The sequence below is a fragment of the Aotus nancymaae genome, unplaced genomic scaffold, assembly GCF_030222135.1.
Source record: "Aotus nancymaae isolate 86718 unplaced genomic scaffold, 86718_ANA_hifiasm-v0.15.2.pri h1tg000076l, whole genome shotgun sequence".
Lineage (NCBI taxonomy): Eukaryota > Metazoa > Chordata > Mammalia > Primates > Aotidae > Aotus > Aotus nancymaae.
This window is the reverse complement of record NW_026988491.1, coordinates 13,912,915-13,929,564: the sequence shown is the minus strand read 5'-3', so window position 1 is coordinate 13,929,564 and position 16,650 is coordinate 13,912,915. Positions and strand designations below refer to the sequence as shown.

General features: G+C 56.8%; 1 protein-coding gene across 2 annotated transcripts in view; it reads right to left on the bottom strand.

The window, feature by feature from the left end:
* Positions 1-16,650, bottom strand: part of CACNA1I (calcium voltage-gated channel subunit alpha1 I) — a 123,315-nt gene that overhangs the window by 25,965 nt on the left and 80,700 nt on the right. The window contains exons 9-17 of one of the 2 annotated variants that reach the window (XM_064368063.1): positions 15,680-15,992; positions 14,324-14,452; positions 12,381-12,811; positions 4,187-4,338; positions 2,896-3,081; positions 2,462-2,579; positions 2,159-2,314; positions 1,346-1,439; positions 477-679 (exon numbers count right to left, since the gene is read on the bottom strand). In XM_064368063.1, coding sequence (XP_064224133.1) covers positions 477-679; positions 1,346-1,439; positions 2,159-2,314; positions 2,462-2,579; positions 2,896-3,081; positions 4,187-4,338; positions 12,381-12,811; positions 14,324-14,452; positions 15,680-15,992 — 1,782 coding nt within the window. The remainder of the gene's footprint in view (positions 1-476; positions 680-1,345; positions 1,440-2,158; positions 2,315-2,461; positions 2,580-2,895; positions 3,082-4,186; positions 4,339-12,380; positions 12,812-14,323; positions 14,453-15,679; positions 15,993-16,650) is intronic. The other variant, XM_021668753.2, reaches the window with a different exon arrangement.

The following is a 16,650-nucleotide window of genomic DNA, read 5'->3' as shown; positions in this document are numbered from 1 at the left end:
TCCGCATCCACAGGGACATGGGGGCACATCACCCAGAGGTTACATCCCCTCCTGCCACCTCACTTCCCTTGAGGAAGGTACAGCAAATTAGGGCCATCTTCCCATTTTACATGTAAGGAGTCTGAGGCTCAGAGAAAGGCAGTAATTTGCTCATTGTAACACAGCTTAGAGGTGGCAGAAGCTGGATTCAAGCTGCAGTCTGCCTGACCCCAAAAGCCAGCTCTTTTTACCTGACACATTGCTGCTGAGATGAAAACCCAGTTCTCTGCACCAGACCCCACTGGCACTAGGCATTCATTCCTTACTGCCAGGTCCTGCTGTGGCACTGGGCACCCAGGAATGCAACAGACATACCCCTGCCTGACTTTGGTTGGGCACCAGAGTCTGAGGCTGGACTGGCAGGTACCTCTCTTCAGGGCCCTTCCACACACACCCCAGCGGGAAGATCCCATCGGGAGTTCCCCATAAGAACTCACCAGGGAGCGCTGATCATAGCTCATCCTCCCCAGAGACATGACGCTGCTCTTTCGGGAGCCCAGGGCCACCAGCATGGGGTCCGGCTGCAGTGAGAGTCGGGGGGCAGGTCCCATGGCCCCAGCAGGACCTAGGTGCCCACCCAGCGGGAGACTGGGGTCCAGGTGCCCATTGGGGGTCATGGGGATTGGGCAGAGCTTAGGATCTGGAGGAGTGAGATGGAGACAGACGGAGGGACAGAAAGCAGAGAGGACAGAACAAGAGCAAGGGAGGCACAAGACAAACAAGGAAGGAGCAGAAATGGAGAGCTTTTCTGAGGAGGTTTCCTCTACCAGGAAGTCTTCCTGGTTGCACCCCATCACAGCACCTCCCCTCCACTCTGCCTGCAGGGCTCTCAGCTTTATTTAGGTATGTGTGGACCCCTTGCCTTCCATGCTCAGGACCAGCCTGGAGCCTCACTACCATGCCCACTGTGGGAAACAAGGCAGGGACTGTCTGCCCCAGTTACTAAGGAAGACACTGGGCTAGGTTTGGGAGACGCTTGTTCCAAGCTGCCCGGTGGTGCCAGGCAGGACCAGAACATAGGCCGCAACCTGAGACCCTGAGGCAGTAACCAAGGGGCCCTGCTGTGTGGAGGGATGTGGTGGGCTGCGGCTACCCCTGTGCCTAGAATCCCAGGGATCTGTGGATGTCACTGACCTCTTTTTGAGATTTCACATTTCTTCCAATTATGAAGGTAGATAACAAACCATAGAGAAGTAGCAGTCCCTGAGCCAGGGCTTGAGGGGAAGTCAGACACTGTCCCCTCTGCCCACTTGGATCTGGGGGGAAGGCTCTTGGCCCCGTAGGTGACAAGCAAGGGCCTGTTTACCTCCGCTGCTGTCCAGGCCTTCCTGGAGCTTGTCAAACTCCTCCATGTTGGATGAGCTCTGGTCCTCGTCCGAGTAGGAACGATTGGCGTCACCCTGGGAGAGCGTCCCTCATGTTAGAATGCAGTTCAGCCCAGCTCCTCCCTTCCCAGCTCCCTCCTGAATTTTTCGATAGGTGTTTCCACTGCCATTTTACAGATGGGAAAACTGCTGGAAAACGGAAATGAGATGCTAATAAGACACTAGGCCACAAAGCCAAATCTTCCTGACTGCACGCATCCCCAGAGCCTCAGAGGATGCAGGGAGCAGGGCCCAGAGTCCCTGATCTTAGGGGATTTCGAATCTCAGAGATGGAGAAGCCTAGTCCTGCAGCCCTTGGGGAGATCAGGGATCGCAGATGCAGTATCTACTTGCATGCTTCCTATGATGAAGAGCTCACCACCTCATCAGTAACCCCCTCCTTTGGGGATAGGTTACCTGCCAGACAAGTCAGGAGGTCAAAACCAGCCTAGCTAACACGGTGAAACCCCGTTTCTACTAAAATACAAAAAATTAGCCGAGTGTGGTGGAGCATGCCTGTAATCCCAGCTACTCTAGAGGCTGAGACAGGAGAATCGCTTGAACCCAGGAGGCAGAGGTTGCAGTGAGCTGAGATGGTGCCATCGCACTCCAGATTGGGCTACAAGAGCGAAACTCCGTCTCAAAAAAAAAAAAGAAGTTTGAATTGCAGCCCCTCCCCCATCCAGGCCACCTCGCCCTTGCCCAGTCTTTTGCAGGCCCTGTGGGGGTGCTTCCACTGCCAAGACCACAGTCACCTCCGCCTGGAAGCCCTCCACCAGGATAGCCACCAGCAGGTTGAAGAGCACATAGTTCCCAAAGGTCATGAGGGCGACAAAGTAGAGGGAGGCCCAGGGGGAGGTGGAGGCCATGCCATTGTAGAGAACGACGTTCCAGTCCTCCTGGGTGAGGATCTGTTGAGGAGACACAGTCAGCCCTGGGGCACCCCTAGTCCAGGCATATGCTCTACAGGGAGGCATGGGGGCTGTCAATCCCTGCCCCTCCCCGGCCAACTGTCCCACTGCTTCCCCAACACACATGGACACACAGCGGCCACTAACCTGGAACACGGTGACAATGGCCCACAGCAGAGAGTCGAAGTTCTTCCTGTCGGGGACCGTGTCTCCGGTGTCCGTGCGGAGGCTGAACTTGCAGCCAAAAATGTGCATCCCAAGGATGCTGGGGAAAGGATGGGAGTGGCTCATCAGACTCACATGCCCCAAACCGCCCACCCACCTTGTTTCATTCTCAGTCAACTCAGTAAAATGCAGGGCAGGGGGAATCTGGGTCGTGTTGGTCCCACTTTACAGAGGTGAACACTGAGGCTTGGGGGGTCATGCTTGCTGAGAGCCACAGGGGATTGAAGGACAGTGTCAGGCTTCACACCCAGGTCCAGGTGGCTTTGTCCAGAGAAGCACAGAGGACCACATACCCCAGGCTCCTCCACACAGCCCCAGCAGGCCCTGAGGTGTGGCCCCCGGCAGTGCAGGCTCACCTGAAGATGAAGATGAAGAGCATGAGCAGCATGCAGAAGGTGGCCACGTTGTCCATGGTCTTCATGAGCACCACGAGCTGGCGCCGCAGGGCAGGCATGAAACGCACCAGCTTCAACACGCGCAGCAGCCGGAAGGTCCGCAGCACTGACAGCCCACCGTCTGCCTGCCCCACGATCTCCCAGATGCTGTGGCCCGGCGGGGCAGGCCCGGGGCGCAGAAGGAGGGAGCAGTAGAAGGCCACAGGAAGAGGAAGACAGAGGGAGAAGGGAAAACAGAAACACAGAGCTTCCATTCATCTGCCCATCCATCCATCCAACAAATATGTTGGATGCTGCTCCATGCCATGGGTGTTGAGAGCAAATTCTGATGTGCGTGATGTATCGTATTGTTTGCTGCGAGCTGCAGCAAGGAAACCCTAGTCGGCCCCCCAAAGCGGAAAACTGCTCAATGCGTTATAAAGCAGTAACCAATATGAATATGTCTCACACCAGATGATTTAGTTCTTTGAACACAGGATACGTGACTCTTTCCTTTGTCCCTTCATAAAGAGTGATTCCTAGTTTATCTTTAACCTCTAGTAAACATACACTAGTTGCCTGGTTAGTTCACTTTTAACCTATGAAAGAACACAGAGCATCCGCTTGTAAAACTTATCACTGGAAAGTAAAGAGTAAGTATGTGGGTCAGAGTCTGCTCTGGGCTCTCAGCTGGAAATGCTGTGAGACCCTCGATCGCCCACCTTTTACTTTCTATCTCTGTGTCTGTTTCTTAATTCCTTCAGTGCTGGCTGGGTTGGGGTCTCCATGGCTGAGCTGGTCTCGGCATGTGAGCTAATCAGGGGCTCTTCACCTGGAGTCTGTGGACCACCACCCCCACAAGAAGTCTCTGGCTAGAATCCAGGGGGTCCACGGTTGTCACCTTCCTCTTTTTGAGATTTAACGTGTCTTTTGGTTATAAATGTAAACAGCAAGCCACAGAGAATTAGCAGTACCTATGGCTTTGTGGCAGTCAAAGTAACTGATGTCTTCACGTCACGTGATAGTGGATGCAGCTGTTTCTCAATATTATTTATGCCCATCCCTTCCTCGAAATGACGGTAGTCACAGACCTGCTGCTAGATCGTGCTATTTAACGCATAAATAGGTTGCTAAATCACAGACGTTTGATTATTTTGATCAGTTTCAGGATAACAGGTTTCTACTGCCATCTTATGTCCTTTATATGCTGGCTGGGGACAGCAGAATCTCCCCCCAAGCCCCTGGGCTGCCGGGAGGGTTGGGGGAGGGGTACCTGATGATGACGATGATGCTGTCGAAGATGTTGTAGGGGTTGCGTAGGTAGTCGAAGAGCCCAAATGCAGCCAGCTTCAGGATCATCTCCAGTGCAAACATGCTGGTGAACACCACGTTGCAGATCTCCAGGATGTTGGTCAGCTCCTCCGGCTGTGGGGCATCGGGGTGGGAATGGAGACCCGGTCAGGTCAGAGGGAAGCTGTGGATCCCCTCTGGACACCCATCCTGGCTGTGTCACCCTGGCAGGCAGGTGTCCTCACCACAGCTCAGTCTCCCCACTGCCCCATGCACAATGCCCTGCGGTCTCTCAACTCTGCCACCTCAGCATCCTGAGAGGTCTGCTGAGATGGTCAGGGTTGGGTGAACCCCACAGGGCTGACCTTCCACAAATTTGGAAATGGGCCTTGTAGTGCATCATGAGGGGAGTGTTCTAATACTCATTTTACAGATGAGGAAACTGAGGCTCAGAGGCCATCCTGAGGTCAAACGGCTAAGACACAGAACAGGACAGGAACACAGGACAGGCGTCGCTAGAAACTCTCCATTTGCCCAAGACCCTAACCCATTTAGCAAGCATGTAGCATGTGCCAGAAACTGTTCTATGCATTCAGACATCACTTGACTTAGCCCCTCACAAGACCCCATCTGCAGCCAGGCAAGGAAGCAGGTTCACAGGAGGCCAGACCCTTGTCTGAGGCCGCAGAGCTGACAAGTGGTGGGGCCAGGATTTGAACCCAGGCAGCCTGGCTCCAAGACTCCTGCCCTTAATCCCTGCCCATGCAGAACTTCTCTCTCCCATCCCAGCAATAGCCATCTCAGAACCAAGGGTGGCTGGGGACATCATGCCCCATGAAAGGGGAATGGACACCACACACCTGCTGCATGACACAGAGCACCCGTGGTGGCTCTTAGCCAGCCCAGCAGCTCTCAGAGGAGCTCATTCAGACCCAGGGAGGTTAAGGCACCTGCGTGAAGCCACCAGCTGGTTAGAGGGAGACTAGCTCCCTCCCCCAACAGCCACAGAGCCTCCCTCTGCTCCCAGAGCTGTTTACCCTTGTGTTTAGCTGATGCCCTGCAAATGGACTGTCCAAAGAACCCCAGTGTTTAAAGCAGGCCCCACTAGAGGCCACGACAGGGGGCAGTGGGGGAAGTTGGAGGGGTCCAGGCCTGGTTTGGACATTAAGTGGCTCTGTGGCCCTGGACAAGTCACTTCCCCCTCCTCTGGGGTTTCATTTCCTTATCCATAAAACCAGGGGGTCGAGTGAATGAACGAATTCATCAGAGCCTCTCCCCTTCGGCTCACACGAGCTCCAGCCCCATCTCTCCCCTCCACTGCTCCCTGGGACTGCTAAAGTGATGGCGTGTGCTCACCATGGTGCCTGGCCGTCCCTGCCTGAATCACAGAGAAGGAAGGGCAGCACTGTTGTTCAGACCTGATTTGACACCCAACACAAGTTAGCCTCTCCGTTTTACAAGTGAGGAAACTAAGGCTAGGGAAACTGGGACGGAAATGACTTGTTCAGAGTCACCCAGCAAGGACATGGCAGGGCAAGGCAGGGCATTGAACCAAGCTGGACTCCAAACTGCTCTCCCATTACACCACACAGGGACAGAAGCCGAACTCATTCATTCATTCATTCATTCATTCATTCATTCCTGCATGCCTGCCACAGATCTGAACCACATGATGTGCTGGGCTCGTGCTACCCAGGTGGGCAGTGGTGAAAGAGTCAGGGCACTGTCCCTGCCTTTGAGAAGCTCATGCTCTGGTAGCAAAGCCCAGTAAACCAAGTTAACAAACCAAGCTGGTGTGTGCTGATGCCAGGAAAGCAGGGGGTGGCTAGGGGAACGCTGCTACTGGGATCAGGAGGCAGCAACATCTCAGCAGAGACCTAAAGGCTAAGAGAGAGCTGGCGCCAGGGAGCAGACAAAGGAGTGCAGTCGGAGGCCCCACCAGGATCACGGGCTGGGAGGTGGAAGAGCTGAGGACCCCCAGGGAGCCGCAAGGACCTGACTCTGACTCCATGTGAATTAAAAGGAGAAAGAAAATAAATAAATGAATAAATAACAACCCAAGCACTGGCTTCCAGCCTGGTGCCTGGGAAACCTGATAAAACTGCCAGCTCCTCTCAAGCCCAGGTGAAAGGAGAAGGCCCATTTCCATCTGTAATTACATTTGACTCAAGAAGTGGTTCCAAAAGAGGAGTGGGACCCTGAGAGGGACCCTCGGTGGGGAAGGCTGAGGCCCAGCACCCCTGGCTGAGCCAGGACCCAGAACGCTGCTCAGAGCCAGCAATTTGCTAGCCCAGCCAGCGATGTCTGCGGAGATGAAAACTGTAGGCACTGACACTTGTGACGATCAGCTGGCTCCGGCCGCACGCACCACACACACATCCCCACCGGGGACGTGGGGGGCCACTGCCATCCAAAAGGTCACTCCGCGCCTCCTCCTCCCTCACAACAGATGTTTCTCCATTCAGTGCACCTGTTAATCTTTTTCTAGTGGATCATCCATCACTCCTGCAGCATTTCTCTGGGACAGAGACACACAGATGAATATAGACACAGCAAGTGGGAGCCCAAGGAAGGAGGAGACATGGAGAGGGAGGGGCAGAGATGGACAGAGACGGACAGACAGACAGATACAGACAAGGGAGTGAAGGGCAAAGATGGGGCATGGAGAGATGGAGACACAGAGAGAGGAAAGCAGGGACACGGACACGAGGTAGGACCAGGACGATGAAGTAGTGACACCGTGGGAGTCAGAGATACAGCCAGAAAGAGACACGGAAAGAGCAGACAGAGAGACAGACAGACAGACAGACAGATGGCAGAAAGGTCGCTGGAGGTGGCAAAGACCACCCAGTGAAGGCAGAGGTTCTAAAGGACTGAAAACACCCAGTTTAGCCAGAGGAAGGAGGTGGGGGGCAGTGGTGGGTGCCTACAAGCCCCTGCCTGATGTGGGCTCAGATGGCACCAGGCTGCCCAGCCTCTGCCATTTCTGCAGGGGTAGATAAGGGTGTGCAGAGGTCAGCTGGTCCCCGGAAGCCCTCCAGCCCAGCACCCTCCCCATCATCATAATGGCAGCTAGCGTTGATGAAGCCCCTCCCATGGGCCAGGTGTGCTGAGCACGCTCCTTGCGTTATCTCCTCTCAGCCTCAAGCCCTATATTATCCCCATTTTACAGACAGAGAGCCTGAGACTCAAAGAGAGCTGCCTGCCAGGGTCATGGCCAGGCTGTGGTGAAGTCAGATCTCAAACCCAGGTCTCCCCACTTTGGCCACATCCCACCTCCATGGCCCAGGTGCCTTCACCCACCCCACTTTTCTGATGAGGCTCCAGTTCAGCACAGATGTGTCCCTTGTTTTCAAGCATTCCAGAGCTCCCCACTACCCTAAGGATAAAACTGGTCCCAAGGTCCTCCTGAATGAACAACCCTCCTGGCTTCCTGCACTGTCTGCCCTGCTCCTTGTATACATCCTTCTCGAGGACTCAGGGTCCTTTGGGGAGGATGCCTGTGCTCCTGGTCCCTGTACTTGTCCCTCTGTCTTACTGATAAACTCCTAGTTATCCTTCAGGATCCAGTCCCAGTGCCACCACCTCCAGGAAGCCTTCCATGACTGCAGTCCATGTCAGTGTCTCTCTCCCTTGGGCCCCTATAGAGCTGGAATGTCAGCCACTAAGCCACCCTATCCTTTACTTCCCAGAGTCACCCCAGACCTGGTTGGCAGTGACTTGGCAAGGAAGGGGCTACTGAAGGGAGAGTAAAGCCAGCTTTGATTCAGCCACTGATTCAGAGGCCCTGAATGCAGTCCCCTAGGAGCTGGGGCCAGTGTCTATGCCCAGGCCTGGGGTCAGCCCTACCCAAGAGTCTCCCTGCACCCTGCTCTGCTGCCCACACAGCCCAGCTCTGTTTTTTGTTCTCCAACTTGGTGGCTAGCCTCCAGCTCCAGGACACGATGAGGCTGCAGGGCAGCCCTGCCCAGCTCAGGAGTCAGGGTCTGCCCCAGTGTGTGCAGGAGAGAGAGAAGCTGAGACAGGCGCTGCTCCTAGGAGCAATGCCTTCCTCCGGTTCAACTGTCCACACTGACCTCAACCGCTGGGAGCCTAGCTCTGTCGCTGCTCACCCTGGCGCCTTGGACAAGCCATCTACCTCACTGAGCCTCAGTTTCCCCATCTGCCCAGTGGGGATAAGATGCTCCCCCAGCCTGGCCTACAAGGCTGCCGGAGGATCACACCGGGAGAAGCTGTGATGCAATGACAGCAGTGATGATGAAGGAGAAACCTGGCCACCCCAGCTGACCTGTCCCACCTGCCCGCCACACAGCCAGGGCTACCCAGGGGTGGGCATTTCAGCCCCATTTCCCCACTTCCTGAGTCACACGCAGGCCTCTGTTTGGCCGACCCCCCACTTCACCCATTACCTCCTTAAAGGCCAGGCGCTGCAAGAAACAGTGTCTGCTGCCACGAGGAACCTGAATGAGCCAGCTGCTGTCTGGGCAACGCCCCCATGATTTCAGCCACAGTGGCCACCTTAAAGGCTTGGGCACCTGCAATCTAACCTGACATTCGAGCACTCCGTGACCAGGCCCCGGGGTCACCCTGCCCCATTTCACAGCGTCACACCCTCCCCTCCTGCCTCTCAGTGACACAGAGCTCCCTGCCAGCCAGGATGGGGTATGGGGCAGGGGCCCCTATGCCACCTCCCCTGCAGGAGAAGCGTTCTGGGAGTTCACTTGCCCTCTCCTCCTCTCCTCCTCTCCCTGCACCCCCCTTGGAGGCCCTGGGCCACCTCTTTCTGCGAGCGCCACCTCAGACAGGGCTGCTCAAAATAAACATGGGGGCGGATCATTTCCCGCGGAGCAGTGTCTGGGAGCCGAGGGAACGGAGCAAAAATACCAGCGGGGCCCACAGTCAGGTCCCGCGCAGAGCCCGGGCGACCACGGCTGCCACTGGAGCTGCTTTATAAAGAACATTTCAGAGATTCTTCCTCCCCCTCACTCTTACTTTAATTAATTTTTTGAGGCTCCAGACAGAGGATGGAAAACGCACCCAGGGAGGATGGCGTGAGGCTCAAACAAGACTCCGAAGCAGTGACTCATCAGTGAGCACCTACTAAGCGCCAGGTTCTCAATGCAGTCAACCCTCTTAGCCACTGTGTTGGGGGATCCATGCACCCATTTACGGGGTGGGGGTACCAGGTGAGGAAGCCAAGGGCTGCACTCCGGGCCACCCTGCCAGTCAACAGCAGAACCAGGATTGGTTTGTTTGGCTGGTTTGGAATGTTTTGTTTGTTTTGACACAGGGTCTCGCTCTGTTGCCCAGGCTGGAATGCAGTGGCACAGTCACCCATCACTGTAGCCTCAAATTCCTGGGTTCAAGCAAACCTCCCACCTCAGCCTCCTGAGTAGCTGAGATTACAGACATGCACCACCACACTTAGTTAATTTTTTTTTTATTTTCTGCAGAGACGGGGTCCCACTCTGTTGCCCAGGCTGGTCTTGAACTCCTGGGCTCAAGCAACCCTCTTGCCACGGCCTCCCAAAGTGCTGGGATTACAGGCAGGAGTCACCAAACCCAACCAGAACCAGGACTGAAACCCAAACATTGTGTGATCTATTTGCCTCTCTGAGCAGTGGCTTCCAAGGGCATGAGAGGGGTGAGGTAATAATACCTGCCTTGACGGTGGCTGGACCCACTGGCACCATGCCGGCTCAGGGCCGGGCCTGTAGTAGGTGTTCAGTAAATGGCACCTGTCCCTATAAGGGAAAGGCACCTGCTTAGTAGATGAGGAAATCAGGTGGGCCCTGTGACCAGGCAGGAGACGCACAGTGGGAACAGCCTCTCTCATCTCTCAGCCTGATGAGGGAGCCATGTGAAGCCTGCTACTCTCAGAAGAGGCTCCACCTGGCCAGGCACAGTGGCTCACGCCTATAATCCCAGCACTGTGGGAGACCAAGGCAGGCAGATCCCCTGAGGTCAGGAGTTCAAGACCAGTCTGGCCAAAGTAGTGAAACCCTATCTCTACTAAAAATACAAAAATTAGCCAGGCATGGTGGCACACATCTGTAATCCCAGCACTTGGGAGGCTGAGGCAGGAGAATTGCTTGAAACCAGGAGGCGGAGGTTGCAGTGAGCTGAGATCATGCCACTGTACTCCAGCCTGGACGACAGAGTGAAACTCTTGTCTCAAAAAAAAAAAAAAAAAATGGAACGAAAAGAAAAGAAAAAAGAAAGAAGAGGCTCCACCAGATTCGCAGTTGGAAAGCTTGCTCAGATGGATGTGGCAGAGGAGAGAGGGAAGACAGGCCAGAGAAGCAGATCCTAAGGAGGCTTGGGCAGGGACAGTGGCCTGGCCTGAGGCTGGACCTGCCCTGGCTGTAGTGTCTCCATGGATGTGGTGGGTGAAAAGGCAGGGACCAGCCTGGCAAAGAGGCCTCTGAAAACAGCCCTAATGAGTAGCATCTGCCAATTTCCATGGTGTAAATACTCCCTCCATGACCAATTTCAAGCTCCCAACTCCTTCATCCTTGGCTTGCAAAAGTCCTGAGTGTTTGGAATTTGGCTGTCACCAGCCGGGTCCAGCAAGCCCCTGGCAAGGACACTGCTGAGACTCAAGTGTGGCAGGCTGTGCAGGCCCCCTCGATGCTGCCCCGCTTGGATGGAGACTGGAGCCACCCCCATAGCACTCATCCCCTGTGGGGCTTTCTGCAGGAATGCTGCTCCTCTGCAGGCCTGGGTCAGGTGCTGACCAGAGGCTGGACACTAAGCAAGGGCGTTCTGGGAACCCTGTCTCACCAGCTTTCCTCCTGCAGAGAGCCCTCCCACCAGCCCTCTCTAGAGACCTTTTTAATTAAGCCGGAATGGTTGGCAAACCAGCAGCTCTGAACAGAGTGTCACAGCAGCCCCAGGGGCCCCATTTAGGTAAATTGAATGGAGCCTGTGCTTGGTGAGCTAACAAAGAGGGAGGTGCAGCCCCGTGGGGTGTGAGTGCGGCATGCAGGGCCTCCACAGGAGGAGGGCCGCAGGGAAGCAAAGAGAATGTCGAAATCCAAGCCCTCCCGGGGCGTCAGTCTTGCTGCAGAAAGAAACGGGTTCAAACCTGGCCCCCAGCTGGTGGTGGGACCTCAGGCCAGTGATGTCCCCACTCTGGGCCTCAGGGTTAGGTGGGGCCAGCTGCTACGTGGGAGCCCTTGCAGAGCTGGGGAGTGGGTTCAGGGAGCCACGCCATCCAGAGGCTGGTGGACGGCAAGAGCCAGAAAATGGTGTTTTTTGGCAAGACTAGACCTACCATCCAGGCTGCACCCCTGGGTGGGGCCTGAGGGCTGAGGCATCTGTGCTAACCCCTCGGCCCCTCCCTCCTGTGTCCCCACAGAGGCCCTGCTCTCCTCACACACACATCCTCCCTGAGCTCCTACCACCTCCCAAAGCTGTCCCCTCCCCGTCAGCCCTATGGGGCTGTATGGGGTGGAGTCACTGGATGGGACAGGACACGCTGGCCTGGTGAAGGGCCGTCGTGGCCAAGACAAGGGGCCTTGAGGGTCATGGAAAGGTCTGGATTTTGCCCCAAGGGCAATGAGGAGCAACAGAAGTTTTGAAGCAGGGAAGAGCCCACCCAGACTGGCCCTCTGGAAAAATCACCCCAGCTGCTTGGGGAAGAAGAGACAGAAGGGCCCCGGTGGCCAGGCTTGGTGGCATGTTCCTATAGTCCCAGCTATTTGGGAGGCCTAAGAGGAAGGATCCCTTGATCTCGCCACTGCATTCCAGCCTGGGCGGCAGAGCAAGACCCTGTCTCTTTTTTTCAAAAAAATGTTAGTTTGTTTGTTTGTGTGTTTTTTAAAAGAAGGGCTCAGGTGGAGAGGTGAGGAGTAGAAGTCAGATTTGCAGGACTGGCAGTGGACGTGCCGTGGCTGCCTTGGTGTCCAGGCTTAGCAGCTTAGGAGGGAAAGAGCCCCCAAGAACCCAGTCCCAGCCAGGTTCGCTCGGTCATTCATCATTCATTCGGCAGACACCCTAGCCCTTCCCTCCTCTGAGCTTGGCCCTGGCTGGGCGCTAAGGTCACGTGGATGAACTGGACCCAGCTCAGGCCGGCATTTCTCAGGGGACAGACACACAAACCCAGGCAGGGCCTGGGCAGGGTCCTGGGGCCCCCGCGCCTCCCCTGCAGGCCCTCCCATCCTCACTGCACTGGCCTGCTCATGGTGCTCGATGCCCATGCTGACGGTGTTGACCAGGATGGCCATCATGATGCCACGGTTGAAGTACTTGCTGTCCACGATGCCGCGCAGCTTGGCTCGCGTCTCCCGCCACACATCCCCGCACAGCCGGACTGCCCCATCCGCCTGCTCCTCTTCCTCCTCCTCCTCCTCCTTCCCCAGTTCCGAGGAGGCTCCATCCTCGATGCTCCGGGCCCCGTCCCCATCCGCCTCATCCTCGCCGCCAGTGGACCCTCCAGAGCCTGAGCCCTCCTGGCCCGAGTCAGTGCTGCCCAGGCCTGAGGGCCGCCGGCTGGCCTCATGCTGGCAGCAAGGGCAGCTGGCGGGGTCGGAGGCCAGCGTGGCAGGGATGGGCTGCACCAGGGTGTGGGGTGTCACGTCCAGGGGGTTATGTCGTGGGCACAGTTCTGAAAAGCAAACCAGGGGGAGCGTGGGTAGAGTCAGCACCCACACCAGGTCCAATCCAGCCTGGGACACATCCCTGAGTGCATGTGGCTCCCAGACCCACAGGTCTGTCTGGAACCAGCCGGCCCAGCCTGGAGGGGCGGGGGGTCCCTGGGGAAGCGGTTGCAACTCTCTGAGCTTTGTCTGCCCCTGTGTAGAAGTGGGGACAGAAGCACCCACTGTGCAGGCTGTGGAGGATTCTCCCCATTAAGGCACGTGATGGGCCCAGGTGTAGGGCGAGCATCTATGCTGACCGGCCATCCCTCCTGGCCCGGGCCCTAGGTCAGCATGGAACAGACCCAGAGCCCAATCATGCAGCCTGGGAACTAGAGGTGATTCTGAAAGAGCCAGGCCAATGTGGGGGTGGCCCGCCTTAGAGGAGGTATATAGTAGGTGGGGAGGTGGAGTGCGGGTGGGGATGAGGTTTGTTCCCCAGGGAGGGGAGGAGGCATGGAGCCCTGGGTGGGGGTCAGAGCCTCACTCCAGAAGCCCCTGGGACTTCCCTCCACACAAGGGGTGGAGATGGGGACAGAGGGCAGGAAGGGCTGCTGGGAAGTGGGGACTTCATCCGTTTGCTGCCTGGGAATCACAGGAGAAGCCAGGGCTGGCCCTGGACTGGGTTCTGTGATCTGTGAACCATCTCAAAGAGGTGTCAGAGAGGCCTCTCTCTGAGGGGTTTAATTTCTTCTTCGTGTTTTCCTATATATTCCTAGAATAAACAGGTTTGCTTGTGTAAGCCAAAAAAGTACCATGAAAGGGAAAGAAAAGCATGTCACACCGGCCCTTCATTTCCACACTTGCCTCCAGATGCCTCCTGAGCCCTGGATAGGCACCCCTGGCGCATTCACGCTTCTGGAGTCGGGCGGGCAGCCAGGAACCCAGGGCTCGGTCCCATCTCACCACGGGAGAACAGGCCAAAGCCCTTCCCAGCACCAACCCACTGCTCCCACCTGGACGGGGGGCTGCAGCCAACTCTTTTTTCCATGGCAGAGGGGAGGCCCAGGGGCAAGGGTGCCAGGAGAGGGGGCTGGGCAGCCACAGGAAACCCCTTGGATTGAACACTTCTCCCCCACGTCCTCCAGCAACACCAGTGCCAGCCTTGCCCGGCCCCAGCTCCTGCGTCCGCATGCCAGGCCTGCCCACGGGCCACCTGGGGCCTCCTCCAAGCCCATGCCTGGATGGCTGGCACCCAAGGACGGGTGGGCGGCAGCTCGGAGCATGCTTTCTTCTGCTTGCCTCCCAAGAATCAATTCTCAGACTGTGAGAGCTAGAAGGACAGGGCTTTCCAAAGCAGGGCCTGGGGTGGCTGACTCCCGCCACTGACGGCCACGTGCTGGGGACCACTTGTCCTCACTTTACAGGGAGGGGACACGCCTGCAGAGGGCCGCAGCTGCTCAAGCACAGTCTCCATGCCTGCTGACTTCCTTCTCCGCACCAACTGGGAGAAGTGGCGCTGGTGCTGGGGTAGGACCCACCTCCTGTGGCCCTGGCTTGCCTCCTCCCGAGAGAGTGATCGTTGCCAGGAGAGGCAGGTGCCCACAAAGCCTGGCAACACTGACTTCCGAGATGCCTCCCTTCCTCTCCCTGACCCTTAGTCTTCCCATCTGAAAAGTGGGGATAATATTACTATCTGCTCCCTTCTCAGGACTGTGTCCTGGAGCAGACAAGGTAATTAGCAGGACAGCCCCTTCCAAGCCTAAAAGCATAACCTCGGCCAGGGGCGGTGGCTGACGCCTGTAATCCCAGCACTTTGAGAGGCTGAAGCAGGAGGATTACGTGAGCCCAGGAGTTTGAGACCAGCCTGGGCAACATAGTGAGACCCCATCCCTATAAAAAATAAAAATAAGGGGCCGGGCGCAGTGGCTCACACCTATAGTCCCAGCTCTTCCAGAGGCTAAGGTGAGACAGTGACTTAAGCGAGGAGTTGGAGGTTGCAGTAAGTTGTATTTGCACTACTGTATTTCCTGGGTGACCCTGTCTCAACAACAACAACAAAAAAAAAAAACACGGCGGGCGAGGTGGCTCCCGCCTGTAATCCTAGCACTTTGGAGGCCAACATGCATGGATCACAAGGTCAGAAATTCAGGACCAGCCTGGCCAAGATGATGAAACCCTGTCTCTACAAAAAATACAAAAATCAGCCAGGTACAATGGCAGGTGCCTGTAATCCCAGCTACTTGGGAGGCCGAGGCAGGAGAATCACTTGAATCCCAGGAGATGGAGGTTGCAATGAGCCGAGATAGTGCCACTGCATTCCAGCCTGGGTGACAGAGTGTGACCCCATCTAAAAACAAACAAACAAACAAACAAAAAGCATAACTCTCACAGCCCCATGGCAAGCACAGAGCACAGGGTGGCATGAGTCCCCCACATGCCACAGCTTTGAGGGGCAGGCCACAGCCCCTTTGGGCCAGGTGCCTTGCATCATTGCTCAGGTGTGCTGGAAGGCAGGGGACGACAGCGGGAACCCAGAGAAGGGAGAGATGTGGACTGTGGGCTGCCGTGAGGGAAGAAGTTTAGCTTTCCAAGACGAAGGACAGACACTTGTTCATTTCTTTCAAGCGTGGATTCCAGGGGCAGAGCTGCTATCTCTACACACACAGGGATTGAGTTCCTCTAGCCCCAGGCCCGGCCTGGTGCAGGCTCTGCAGGTGCCAGGAGAGGGCAGGCAGAGGGGACGGAGCTCCCCTGGGGGCTGTGAAGGATACACTTGAGCGTGAAGTGAAGACCTGGAACTCGGTGGCTGCTGGGCCTGCTGGACGCGCTGGGAAGGAGCGACACTTTGCACACAGTGCCCGTCTGGGTGCCATGTCGGTTCCAGGGCCACTTACTATAGTGCTGGGGCTCCTTGGCGTGGGGCCCAGGTTTGGCCGGGGCGGAGGCCTCTGGGCTCAGGGCCTGGCGCCGGCTCTGCAGGGCCTGGTAGAGGCCCAGGGCGCGGCGCTTGGCCTTGCGCAGGATGTGGCAGACGTATTGGAAGATCTCCTCATAGCAGTCGCCGGGCTCGGCGTAGCTGGCCACCGTGCTGGAGGACAGGTAGCGCTGCCGCTGCTCCAGCATCAGCCGGTGCTCCCGCTGCTTGGTCTCCGAGAACTGGGTGGCTATGACAACGAGGCACAGGTTGATCATGAAGAAGGAGCCCACCTGTGACCAACGGGAGGAGAGGACAGGGACAGGGACAGGGATGGAGGGGACAGAGGGGTGGGAGAGGCAGAGTCATGGGGTGGGGACAGCGGGGAGACACGGGGAGAGGGAGGCAGAGGGAGATGGGGAGATGGAGACAGAGATGGAGATGGAGGTACAGAGGCAGAAATGAAGTGAGGAGAAGGGGCAGGGACCAACCAGACACAGAGGCCAGAGTAAGGGCAGATAGCAAGAGATGGCGAGGTACAGAGACGTGATGACAAAGAGACATGCAAGAGAGTGAGGCGGGCTCCAAGGGGGCGGGTGGAAACAGGGAAAGAAAAGGGCAGGGGAGGTGGAGGGGCCCAGAGAGACACAGGCACAGACACAGATGGGGACAGGAAAAGATCACTGAGGCCTGGTTCCAGGAGAAGCGACGGCCCAGGCAGCTCCCCAGGCCCGACTAGGATCTGCTTCAAAGCCCAGCTCCCCTCAGACCCCTGGGCCCTGGCCTGGCCCCCACCCGCCTGGGACATCTGCACTGAGCCCAGGGAGGGAAGCCGCTGCCCGACTCTGGCTTCGCAGGTTAAGTCCTCGCCCAGCCCTGCCTTTTCTCTGGCCAGAATCTGGCCTCCGCTGGGACCCCAAACGAGAAAAGAGAAACTCCCTCGGGGTTTTT